Source organism: Cynocephalus volans, chromosome 12 (assembly GCF_027409185.1).
Source record: "Cynocephalus volans isolate mCynVol1 chromosome 12, mCynVol1.pri, whole genome shotgun sequence".
Classification (NCBI taxonomy): Eukaryota; Metazoa; Chordata; class Mammalia; order Dermoptera; family Cynocephalidae; genus Cynocephalus; species Cynocephalus volans.
In genome coordinates this window covers 4,504,447-4,517,548 of record NC_084471.1, presented here as the reverse complement: position 1 = coordinate 4,517,548, position 13,102 = coordinate 4,504,447, and the positions used below count along the sequence as shown (strand labels likewise).

The following is a 13,102-nucleotide window of genomic DNA, read 5'->3' as shown; positions in this document are numbered from 1 at the left end:
TGGTTTTACGCTGCAGCCTGGGTGGTCTGCTCCCGAGTGCCTGAGCCTGGGCCTGTGCCTCCCAGCTCACGGTCGCTCCTCTGTAACTCTGAGAAGGGGTCAGTTGGGGGGACCCAAGGGGCTGGCAGAGGGATTTGGACCCCAGAATTTCAGAGCAGCACCCCAGGGCCTTGTCTTCCCCATCAGGGACCCCAGCCAGCTGTGCAGCTCCCACAGAGCTGGTCCTCACTGGCTCTGGTGCCAGGTGGCTCCCAGATGGGCTGCTGGAGTCCTCAGGACTGGGTGGAAACCCTGGGGCCCAGGCCCTCTTGGACCAGGTGCCTGGGGTAACTGCCCGAGGACAGGGATCTTTTTTTTTTGGCGGCTGGACAGTATAGGCAGTGATTAGTATAGCTGGTTGGCCAAGTGACCAGCTGCTTGTTGGTGGTGGGAGGTTGCTGGACATAGGGAGCCGAATGTTCTGCGTCAGAACTGGGGCAGGGCTGCCCTTCTGGGTGGGGATGGGCAGGGCACAGTGCGTTTGCTTGTGGGGTGAGTGGCAGAGGCACGTGGGGTGTCTCCGGGCCCCTCTCTCATTTCTCACTCACTTGGAAGCCACCTGTCCAGGCTGATGTGGAGAGTGGGGCGGCTCCACCAAGCCTGGTTTCCTTGGGCCTCCCTGAAAATGCAGCATGAGCCGCAGGCTTTACAGAAGCCAGGTGGCCCAAGTGAGCCCCATTTCGGTCTTTCCAGCCTGCCGGCTCACTCCTACTGGGTAGCACATTCATGTGGCACATGAGGAGCGTCAAGTATCTGCCTCTCACTGCAGCCAGAGGGGTTTTTCCAGGGTCGTCATTCTCATTTGACAAAGAGGGAAACTGAGGCCCTGGGCAGTTAAGCTACACCCAGGGTCATGTGGAGAGTCAGCGGCAGACCAGGCTGGACCCGGGTGTGGGCTCCAGGGCTCTGGGCTGTCGGGCTCCTCTCACTGCCCCCTCGCAGCTCCCCTGTCTGTCCGTGCTTCCGAGGTCCCCTCCCCAACCCCTCCTCCTCCCCCTCATGCCTGTGTCGTCTGTCCCCCTAGGCGCAGGTGGGTACTGTTTCAAGTTTGGGCACTGGGACATCTCCCGTGGGAAGACAGTTGCTTAAAGGGCAGTTTGCTGTCCTGCTCCCCTGGGGAGCCCCCACACATAGTGAAGGCAGGGGCCTGGATCGAGCGGCGTGGATGCACGTCCTGACTTCGTGCCTGACTGCCAGGTCCCTCCCCTTCTTCCTGTCTCCCCATGTGGACGTGGCCATGTAGAGACTGTTTGGGGGATTAAGTGCTGTGGTCATCAGCAAGTGGGGGCAGAGCCCGACTGCTGAGGCTCTGGCTTTCTGCCTGGGTTGGGGTCCTTGCTGCTGCTGCTGCTACAGACAGAAGTCCCCAGGCTGTGGAAGCCGAGGCCGCTGGCTGCTAGGGTCCCTGCCTTGCCTTGTCACCACCGAGAGGAAAGGGGCACATCTCTAGCATCGTGTGAGAAAATCCAGTTCAGGGCAGGGCGTGCGTGGTGCAGGCGGGAGTGGGTGGGCGGCTGTGGGGCTGGCTGCAGGGGGGGGCTTTCTGTCTTTGCGCCTGTCTTTGCGCCCTGGTGGCACCCAGGTGCTCCTGCTTCCTGTTTGTGTTGTCCTCTGGGCTAGATAGTCCATAATAAGTGCTGGATGTCTCCCGGGCAGGCCTTGAGTGTCCTGCGTGGTCCCTGCCCACTCCTGGGGCAGCCTCTGGACAGGCTCGCCTGGGTCACCACCGGCTTTAGGTTCCCTCACCAGATGTGGGGGGCGGTAAACACAGGCCTGCTGGGCCCCAGGTGTGGCACTTGTGCCGTGCACCTGCCAGGAGCCAACCTAAACACGAAGAGTAAGTGAGATAGTTAAACATCTTCCCTTGGAGGAGGCCCGCAGAGGAGCAGGTTAAACTCAGGGGTGGCGGGTTCCTCAGGGCGGGGAGCGAGGCTGTGCCGGGGCCTGGCTGCCAGGTCTCACTTCAGTTCAGCAATCGTGACCATCTCCTCTTTGCGACAGGCACAGTGCTGTCCCTGGCCTTGATGTACCACGCTGGGGGCAGGTGGCTAGATTTGACTCAAAGGCAAGGAAAAAGGGGAGAAACTTTCAGAAGCTACGTAGACACGAGGCCCAGGAAGGGAAGGCAGAGGTGCAGGTGCGCACATCCTGGAACCAGCCCCGGGAGACGCGGCACAGCGAGCAGAGGTGCCCAGCTTCCCAGGCTGGGGCGGAGGGGTGCGGAGGAAGAGAGTGAAGGCAGAGCCAGTGCCCGCGGGGTCCTTGGTCAGGGGGCCCAGAGCTGCCCAGGGTGCAGAGGGGCAAGTGGGTTGAGGCATGCTTGTGCCACGTGGCCCAATGTTTCTGTTTGGGATTTAAAAATTTTTTTTATAATATAAAATGTCCAAAAGGCCCAGCACACTTGCACTAAGTGCAGTGTACCATGAGCCCCATGCACCATTTACGTACAACTATCACCACCTCTGGCCGCGCCTATCCAGTGGGTCCGTGTCCTGCCAGCCCCCCCCCCCACTCCCCACTGGATGATTCTGGGGCAAATCCCAGTTATTTGATCATTTTATCATATTTACAGTAAACACGTCAGGGGCTGTGTCTGAAAGGTGAGGACAGGAGACAGGTGGCCCCAGCACAGTCTTCCTCCTGACTGTGAGGGGCGGCACCGCAACTGCCACTGACTGCGCAGTGGGCCTGTTCCAGGCTTCATGAGCTCACCCGGGGCTGGCTCTGTTGGAGCCACCTTTGGACAGATGTTTAGACTCCAAGCCTGCCCTGTGGTTCCCAGCTGAATCCTTGAATCCCGGCACCTGCATCAGGGTCCGCACTGCTCTGGCTGGAGTGCGGTGGGCTGCATGTCCTCCTTGGGGCCATGCTGGAGCAGTGGTCCTCCTGGATGGGCACTCTTACGCTTGTGGGCTGCCACATCCAGGCTCTGCTGGCCTCCTGGGCTGTCTGCCTGCTCTGTCAGCATCAATGCAGGGAGTGACCTGACCAGTGCCCACAGGGCCCCTCAGGTGGACCAGGCAGATGGAATCACCCAGCCTCTGGTTCCCCCAGTGTCCCTGTTCTGCCCCTGCCCAGCTCCGGTGGGGGTGGGTGGGGGTGGGGCAGCTGGTAAACACTTCTAGTTTTAATTTTCTTAATATTTCTTAAAGTTGGCCTTACAGGGGCTCTGAGGATGTGCGTGTTGTCTGAGACGTCCCTTCCACTGACAGAGGAAGCCGAGGGGACTGAGGGTCCAGGCAGGTGCTGGGTCCTCGTGTCCCCAAGGCTGCAGCTGCTGGTCCCCTTCACACTGCCGCTGCCCTCGGTGCCTCCTAGAGAACCGATGGGTGCAGACGCGGGATGCTTCCAGGCGGCTCCCTCTGAGCTCATGGTGTTTTCCTTCTAGGCTGGTCCAGGGACCCTCATCATGGCTGCAGGAGTCCAGGACTTTAACCGCACAGAGTCTGATCGCCTGAATGAGATCAAAGGTCACCTGGAAATCGCCTTATTGGAAAAACACTTCTTACGTGAGTACCAGCGGGTGCTTGCAAGGTACAGGACAAGACAGAGGGTGGGGACGTTGTCTTGCTGAAGTGCAGTGAGGGGCTTGGGTGGGTGATGCTCTGTGACAGCTCCCGCTGGATGCATGGCTGTGGACAGGTGTGGCCTGATGTGGCTCTTGGGGCCTATTGCCTTCCCAGTCTGCAGCTCCGACTTGGGGCTTTACTAAGCCCAGTGCTCATGTTTATTCACAGGGGTGTCTACATGCCATGGGATATAGGAGAGTGTTGTGGGGGAAGGAATAAAATGTCTGTGAGAATTCAGTTTTAGTGAATCTGGAACAGCGTATTTCCAAAGGTTAACCCGGAGCTTCTTGAGGGAATCTGAAATTTTTATCTGTTCTGTTCTGTTTATGCGTTAAGGAAGGACAGAGGGCAAGTTCCCTGCTTGCTGGGGTCTTTGGCCTCTGGGGTAATGATAGTAGTCACTAATAGCAGATCACCCGGCAGGGCCTGTGGGTCCCTGTAGACGTGCTGCCGTCAGATGTGTGGCTTTTGATCCTCTCTCCTCACCTCTGTGTCCTCTCTGTTTCACAGATGAGGAAACTGAGGCATGGAGGGTTAACAAAGGTCACCGCTCCGTTAGGTAAAGTCCTCTGACTAGTAAGGGGTAAAGCCAGGCAGATGGGCCTCCTGCGTGGCAGGGCGTTTTCACAGTGGACACTGGGAACAAGGCTATTAGGAAAACTGCTGGAAGAAACAGCTCCACTGCGTGTGTCCAGAGCTGATCACTACTGAACCACAGGGAGCTACACCCAGGCTCAGGGAAAGGTGCCCACCACTGAGATGCGCAGCCCTCGGCCATGGGCCAGGGCTTAGGCCCTGAGCAGGCAGGTCACCTCCTTTCTGGGTGTCTTGCTCACTGGGGGTTACCTCGATGCTCTTGACCAAGCAGCTGGTGCCTTTGCCAGAAGGTTATCATGCTGGCTTTTTGTCCCTGGTCACCCATCCTATGCTGGCTGTGCCTTGCAGGTTGCCCAGGGTCTGCATGGGGAAGCCCTCAATAGACATGTGTTGGGTGCAGATTGTCCATTTTAGCATAGATGCAGGCTTCTGTACTGACCAAGTATTATTGATATCCCAGAGGTGGGGAAAATCAAGTTTTTTCACTCTTTAACAAAGTCCTTTCCTCTGCTGTTTGTCGAGCCATGTGGGGGCTGGGCCTTGCTCTCCTTTTGAGAGCCCAGGAGGGGACAGCCAAGGAGCTCTCTTCCTGGGGCTTCCACCTGTCACACCTGCGGGCTCAGGGGGCTGTGTGTCGATGAACTCACCTGGTGCTAGAAAGTCCAGGGTTGGTCCACATGGCTCTATGGGTTCACCTGGCCACAGGAGAGAGAGCCATAGTGAACTCTGTTTGTGTGTGTGTGTGTGTGGCCATAGTTAACTGTGTATGCATGAGCGTGTGTATGTACAGTGGTGGTTAACTCTGTGCATGCGTGTGCAGCATGTGTGTGCAGCGGTAGTTAACTGTGTATGTGTGTACAGCGGTAGTTAACTCTGTATGTGTGTACAGCAGTAGGCAACTCTGTATGTGAGTACAGCAGTAGGTGATTGTGTGTATGTGTGCGCAGCAGTAGTTAACTGTGTATGTGTGCACAGCGGTAGGTAACTCTGTGTGTACAGCAGTAGGTAACTCTGTATGTGTGTACAGCAGTAGGTAATTGTGTGTATGTGTGTGCAGCAGTAAACTGTGTATGTGTGCGCAGCGGTAGGTAACTGTATGTTTACGCAGCAGTAGGTAACTGTGTATGTGCGCAGTGGTAGGTAACTGTGTATGTGTACACAGCAGTAGGTAACTGTGTGTGTGTGTGCAGGGAGCAGGTAACTGTGTAATACCTGTACGGCGATAGTTGGCCATGTGCATTCATGTACAGCAGTGGTTAAATCTGTGAGCATGGATGGCAATAGTTGATCCTGTGTGTACGGTGGTAGGTGACAGCATGTGTGTACGACAGTAGTTAACTATGTGTGTCCAGCAGTAGTTAACTGTGTGTGTGTGTGTGTATGCAGCGGTAGTTAACTGTGTATGTGTGTACATTGGTAGGTGACTGTGTGCATGTGTGCACGGCAGTAGTTAACTATGCATGTGCAGCAGTAGTTAACTGTGTGTGTGTGTGTATGCAGCGGTAGTTAACTGTGTATGTGTGTACATTGGTAGGTGACTGTGTGCATGTGTGCACGGCAGTAGTTAACTATGCGTGTGCAGCAGTAGTTAGCTCTGTGCATGTGTGTGTGCAGCGGTAGTTGACTGTGTGTGAGTGAGGGCTCACCTGTCTGCCCATAAGGAGGCTGAATCCCGGTGGTTCTCAGGGCAGCTCTGGTGACAGCCTGGCAGTGCTGTGGAGTGACTTGTTCTCCGCGTGAGTCTGAGGCTCGGTTGCACTGGCTTGGGCAGAGAGGGGCCAGGCTCCCAGGGGCTGCTGCAGGTGGCCGGCCCTCCTGATCACAGTCTTGGTGATCTGCGGCCTGAGCCTGCGCTGTGCTGAGCTGTGGCAGTGGAGGCTCCGTGGGGTTTGTGGGTCCCCACGAAGGGAGAGGGTGGTTCAGTCAGTACTGACCCATGGAGGTTGTTCTGGGAGGGCCTTAGTCAAGTCGTCAACCCGGTGAGGCTGCTTCATCAGCCTGGACCTCGTGAAGTGGCCTTTTCGTGGGTGAAAGTGGCTGAATGCTGGCAGTTTCACGGGGCTGGGTGAAGCCACAGAGAGAAGCACTCAGTGAAGGGGCAGGGTCCATGCGAGCGAGGGGACGGTGGCTTCCAGGAGAGTGTCGCTGAGTGGGGGTGGGTGGAGGCGGGCACACAGGGTCACTCACATTCTCTCCGAGACAGGTCAGGACGAAGTTGCAAAGCGAAGACACCCGGGCCCCATGGGGCGCCTCTCTGGAGCTGAGGAGATCCAAGAGGAAAAGAGGTGGCCTGGCCAGGGGACGTCACGGCTGGCGTCTGGGGACCAGCACTGACAATTCTGGCCCAGTGTCTGCCAGAGGAGCATCTCATTTTACTCTGTGGGAGCTCATGAAGTAGAAGTGTGGAGTGCAACTCTGGAAGCCCATCGGGTGGCAATTATGGGCATTACTTTTTAATTATGGAAAATTTCAGTATATTCAGAAATAGAGCAGAGTGTCGCGAGCCTCTCTGCTGAAGCGATCCCGGCCGTGATGGGTTCCTCTACTGCTCTCCCCCACCTGGATGTTTATTCTGGAGCAAATCCAGCATCCCATCATTTCACCTGTAAATATTTTAGTAGGTAGCTCAGTACCTTTTATAGACAAAAGCTGTGGTCCATTATCATAACTAAAAAGACAGTTTTTCTTCGATGTCACCAGAGATCCAGCGTAAGCTCAGACTTCCCTGATGGTCACATTTCTCTGTCCCCTCTTGTGTTGGCACCAGCTGAGGCCGTGGTTGTGACAGCAGGTCTGTGTCTCCTGGCTCCGCTCTGCAGGCTCTTCCACCTTGCTCTTCTTGCCCTTGGTTGACCGGGTCCTCTGCTGACTGGAGTCCCCACCCTGGACCCTGCTGACGGCATCCCTGGGGACTTCACATGTGGCCCGACATGTCCCCTGAACTTGTCCACTGAACACAAGCTCAGTAGTGATGCGACCTGGCTGGTCTCTGGGGAGGACCCGTCTTTGGTGGGGGTGTGTAATTCCCTGAGGCGGCACTCGCTGTAGCATTGCGACCTTGGCGGTGACCGCTCAGAGCCAGCATCTCACCAGAGCTCGTAGCACGGCCATTTCCTGTGACTGCCATTTTTCCTCCATTTGCTAGCTTGACATGCCTCCAAAAACGAGCTCTGGTTTGTCGCCTGTGTGTTCACCCCGTTTTGCAGCTCATCCAGGAAAGGCAGATGCGCGCTTGAGTTTGTCCCTTTATTTTACAGTTTTCCAAACCATGAGTTGAATTCTCTTAGAATCTCTTCCAAAGCTGAACGATGGGGGTGTTGGGCTTTTATGGGGTAGGTTTTGTGTGTGTGTGTCATCAGGAGATTGTGGATTTAAACATATTTGACGTTTTAATGATGGTGGTTATCATCTTGTTGGTTCCCAAATAGTTCTACCTCTGGGCTGTGGGAGCCTCTCTCAGCCAGCTTCCGAGTCCTGTTGACACAACCCAGTCGTCTGTGAGAGATTCCTTGCTTGTGTTGTGACAAGATGCTCTAGGCTCTTCTGTCCTAGAGTCAACTGTCTCAGAAAAGTCCTGGTTCCTTTTGGTGGAAAGTGATATTTAGACACTAAATAAGGACTCCAGGACACTCATTGCTAGTGCCTGGTCATTGTGGCCTGAATTTTTCAGTGGACAGGGCTAGGGCATCGGGAATTTGTACAGATAATCCAGTTAGAATTCACATCCAGGACTCCTTGCTGGACTTCTATTGTCTCTCCCTCTCATGCTGAAAGCCTGGTTCTCAGCATGTGACACCAGCATTTGTTTTGTCCCACAGTGATACACGCAGGGCTCAGAATGAATACCAGGACTATGGTCAGCCACAGATTACTAGAACGCTTGTATCTGTTTCTAGCTCTTTTGTCCTTAGGGTATGTCCCGCTGTATTAGGGGGGTACAGATTACTGTGCTGACGTCACTTGCAGGAGTCTTTTCTATCGTATGGCTATGTCCTGAGGTCAGTATAGAGTTGGCTTTGTTTCCTTTTGTTTTAGATTTTTAGAGATTGCTTTTTTTCTTTTAACTTTATATTTTGACAGAATTTCAGACTTACAGGAAAGTTACAAAAACAGAACAAAGAATTTCTGTATATTTTTCATCCATTTATTCCACAAAGATTAACATTTTACCACGTTTGTCTCTCTCATTACCCACCCCCTACCCCCACCTGTCCACCCCCACATCTGCCCCTCCACCCACCCACCCCTCCACCCACCCATCCATGTACTTTTTTTCTGAGCTGCTTGGAGGTCAGTTGCAGACATGACACTCATGAGCTCTAAATACTCTGGTGTGTATTTCCTAAAAGGAAGGGTATTCTCTCATCTAACCACAGTGCAGTTATCAGAATCAGTAAATCAGCACTGATATAATACTGCTATCTAAGACCTCATTCCAGCTTCTCTGTTGTTCCCGTACATCCGTATAGCAGGTGCAGGTTCCAGGTGGTGAGTTGCATTCAGCTGGCCTGAGAGTGACGATTTTGAAGTGTGCAGGTCAGCGACTTTACAGAATGTCCTCGATTTGGGTTTGTCCTCTGTTTCCTCATGAAGGGACTCAAGCCACGCGGTTTTGTCTAGAGCGTCACAGGCGTGATGGTGTGTCCTCAGTGCATCAGGAGGTACACGTGGTGTCATTTTGTCCCATTATGCATGGTGTCAAGAGTTCTTTTTCAAATTAAATTAAATTTATTCTCATAGATATCTAAAATTGTTTACATGGTTCCAAAGTCAAGACATATTCAGAAAAGTTGAGTTTCCCTTCACCCCCACCCCATGGCCTCCCTTTGTCTGTAGATAACCAATTTTCTTTTAGTTTTACACTGTATCCTTCTGTTGAATTTCTTTCATAGAAGCAAGCACGTATTTGTTTTTACCTTCCCCTTAGAAAAATGTGAGCTCTCTCACACTTTCTCCACACTTATGTTGTAACCTGGAGATCACTCCAGAATGGTACGTGGAGCTGGTCCCTGCTCTGTTTCACATCTGCATCTACGCTCTGGCTTTGGTATGGCTTAATCTGCCAGTGCCCTGTTGATGGACTGTAGTCTTGTCTCCAGCCTTTTGCCCTTAGCGGTGGTTACAGGTGGTTCTTGCCAGGCTGTCTGCACCTGGAGGACGTGGGCTGGACTTATTTTTAATCCCCAAGCGTGATGTCTTGGATATAGTGGGAGCTCAGTGAGTGGAGGAATCAGTGCAGAAGAGACTGGCCAGAGCTGGAGTTTGCACAGCAGGACCTGTGCCTTGCTCCGTGGTGGCCTCTGTGTCAGCATCCAGGAGATACACGTGTGAGAAAGGGTGCTGCAGACTCTTGGGATCCACGGAGATGCCGAGGTTGTCACTACGCCGACACCTGCGTGCTGGTTTGGCCGTCCCTGCCCCTCCTGGCCCTCTTGGAGGGGGTGCTAAGGTGGGGTGTGGGAAGGGCGCTGTCCTGGAGTCAGGACCCAGGTGTCTGGTTCTTGAGTCAGACACTGGGGTGCAGGCAGCCGTGAGCCTTTACCCTTCGGGGCCGCAGCTCCCAGCTGAGACACTGAAGTGGTCAGTGGTAAAATGCCATCCGGTTAGCTGTCGCACCTTCTCTCGGAAAGCAGAGTCGAGATGGCCCGAGCGAACAGCAGCCTTCTTCAGTTATTAAATATTGAAGAGAACAAATGTTCCTGTGAGAAATGACAGGGATGAAGAATGTGAAATTGAAACGCGTTTTGGCTCGTGGCTCATGGCAGGAGCCTAAATTTGTTAAAGCAGCGCATGAATAAGTTAAAAGCAGCGGACGTTTTCACTTCGCCCGAAATGTGGCTCAGAGCCCATTGGCTTTTGAGCGCCAGATGCACAATATTCCACGGCTTCTGTATGTCAATATGTGTTTATTGATCACCTGCTGGGTGCAGGCTCTGGAAAGCGAGATTCTCCAACATGGTGAGGCACGCACACGGCCCCAGTGAGATGTACCTCGGCATGGGATTTGGGCTTGGAAGGGAAAGTGCTCTGGGAGTCTGGGGGGTCTGGGGGCTCGCTGCTTGCTAGGCTGTGCCACAGGCCCCTCGTGGACTGCTGTTCCTTCTTCTGTGTTGATGTGAAGACTGCAGACCCCCTGGAAGAGCAGGAGGATACATCCCCAGGTGCCACACCACACCCCATCTCTGGGCCGACACCCAACGGTGCCAGACATGGGTGGGTTCCCAGCGGATGCATTCGGACAGGTGGCGGCAGTGGTTCCTGGAGAGCCCCTGGTGCTCCTGGAAGCTCCATTCCTGCTCTGACACGGTGGGGTCAGAGTGGCCGACATTACCCCTGTGGGAGGGCTTCCAGAAGCTTGTCGGAGAGACCAGCAGGAGGGCAGTGGCTGCCTCCAGCCACGCGTGCAGGGCCTTCCTCTGGAAGCACGGAAGGGTCTCGGGAGCTGCTGGCTGCCTGCTGCAGGGGGTGACCAACAGAGAGGCCTGCTGGAGAGAGGGTCGATGGGTGTCTCCGGAACCCCCTTTGGACTTGGGCTTGCAGACGTCATTCTGGGGCTCTGGCCTTTTTAAACTATTTTCCTCCCATTCTTTCAGTGGTGTTGAGCTGAAAAGATGAACTCCCAGGGCCAGGGACTGGCTCGGTCTGGTTCTGTCCCCAGAGTGATGTCCTTAGTAGATGAGGATGGTGAACGGGTGACCCAGACAGACAGGAAGGGAACAAACAGATCAGAGAAGCGAAAGATGGGACGAGATGTCTGTATCGTGTAGGATTTCTCTAGGAAAAACGTGAAATGGGCCCCTAAGAAAACGAAATGTCTGACATACTGGGCTCCAGATTTCATATTTCTAGATCATGTCTGTTGGCTGGTGAGAATCCACTCTTTATTTACTTATTTATTTTAAAATATCTGCTCTTTCATTATTCATTGAGGATGTTCGGCCCTGTGCCTGCTCCGTCCCCGCAGCTGACACTTCAGAGGACAGACCCCAAAATCCTGCCAGCCTGGGCCTCCCTCCTGCTGCTCCGGGACCAGGACTCCAGGAGTCTTGGGGTGCGGGGTGAAGTCAGGGAGCCTGCACAAGCTTGCCTGCTGTGTTATGTGGGTGGCCCCGCATCCCGGCCCTGCCAGAATCATCTGCCCACTGAGCACATCACCAGCTCCCCGGGCCGTGAGAAGGGCAGGTTCCTGTGCGTGCCGTGGGCAGCAAAGTCCCCGGGCCAGAAAGCCCTCCCCATCCTCTGCCTGCTTCTGGGGTCCCCTCCTGCTATAACCCTTGAGGCTGCACTGGCAGAGGTGGCTACCCAGGGGCACGTGGGGAACGTTGGTGTCCCGATGCTCTGGCTCTGTGAGGGCGCGCACATGTCCACAGTCATCCCCTCATTAACCAGACTCACATGGGAGGGAGTAAAGGTACCGCCATCATCTGTGATCCCAACAGCATGGCCCAGGGCCTGGCTACTGGGGGCTCAACGCACATCTGAATGTGCGTGTGCGTAGATGGATGGGTGGATGGACTGGCGGACGGACAGGTGGACCGGCTGTCCCCTCCACTGGGCGTGCTCCTGTACATCCTTCAAGCCCCTGCTGGGCACCTCCCCGGACCCCGGCTCTCCAGGTTGCCCTCTTTCGCTCCCATCCTGTCTGGTGTTTATCCCAGGCACGTGGTTCGTCTGTGCCTCTTTAGCTTCCTGATGAGCCACCCACTTGCTGGAGGTGAGTGTCCCCAACTGCCCCCAGCCCCCACTGAGCCGGGAGCAGCTGCTCCGCAGAGAGCCTGTTGCTGTGAGAAAGGCGGGCCTGGTAGGCTTGGCTGCCAGGTGCGGAGGGCGCGGTTGGAAAGAGGGGGTGCGGGGTGGGGGCGGAGTGCACGCTGCTGAGCACACGCACCTCCCAGCTCAGCGCCGGGTCGGGGCCCAGCGTCCAGCCCACGTGCAGTCGGAGGCAGCCTGCCATCACTCGCTGAAAGGCCCTGTCCATTCCTGAAAACCAGCCACTCTGGGTGACAACACTGGCTGGGATCCTATTTCTCCTTATTTTACATCGGAAAAATTTAATACATTACTTGTCCACCCTAAACCCCTAATCAGTTTCCTAAAATGTACCTGAACTGGTGAAATGCCAACCTCGAAGCCTCAGCCCATGCGGTTGGAATGTCAAGTGCTTAGAGCCTGCTGCTTACCGTCACCCGACGTCGTCGGTCGTTATCATCTGTGCATGTTTCCTCTGCTGCAGCACTAAATAACACAGCAATAAGTAAATATTAGGGCCAAGATGCAGACAGACGTTTACACTAAAAGCAAGACGTTTCCTGTAATGAGCCGTTTCCCCAAGCCGAGAGGGTCACAGGAGGGAAGAGGCTGGAGAGGTTGGTGCCAGCTTCTCTGCTGGTGCTGAAGGTGAAGTAGTGCCTTTGGCTCTGCCTGGCTCCAGAGTTGCGACCTGTTGCTGGTCAATTTGGGAAGGGTGTGCCTTTGTCTTCTAGAAAGTTCTGTGATGATGGCGGGGGTGAGGGGGGACAGTGGGGAGAGGTGAAGGGCAGTGCCTGGGGCCAGGTGGTGTCCCTGGTGTGCGGCCTTGTACCTGAGCAGGTGGCAGAAGCAGCTTTTCGAGTGGCTCCTGAGTTTGCACTCCTGGCATGGGGGGAAGGAGTTTTATTTAAGGATTATCACTTGGTTTTTATTTTTGGCTGAGGCTGGGCCTGTTGAATAGTGCGCCAAGAGGACTCCTGCTCAAGAGTTCTACTTATACAGGTTTAAAAATAGCCTCAAAGCTGTTTTCCTTCCTCCCAGTAGCTTCCCTGTGGGCTGGCGCAGTTGGTCTGGGTGGTGGGCAGGGCTGCGGCCTCTGCTCGAATCAGGGTGGCCATTCGCTCTTAAGAGAGTGTTCGGGGTGGGGG

The 13,102-nt window shown here is 54.8% G+C and overlaps 1 protein-coding gene across 2 annotated transcripts in view; it reads left to right on the top strand.

Annotated features, from left to right (window-relative positions):
- Nucleotides 1-13,102, top strand: part of GRAMD4 (GRAM domain containing 4) — an 89,418-nt gene that overhangs the window by 43,575 nt on the left and 32,741 nt on the right. For both annotated transcript variants that reach the window (XM_063075120.1, XM_063075121.1), the window contains exon 3: nucleotides 3,428-3,548. In XM_063075120.1, coding sequence (XP_062931190.1) covers nucleotides 3,428-3,548 — 121 coding nt within the window. The remainder of the gene's footprint in view (nucleotides 1-3,427; nucleotides 3,549-13,102) is intronic.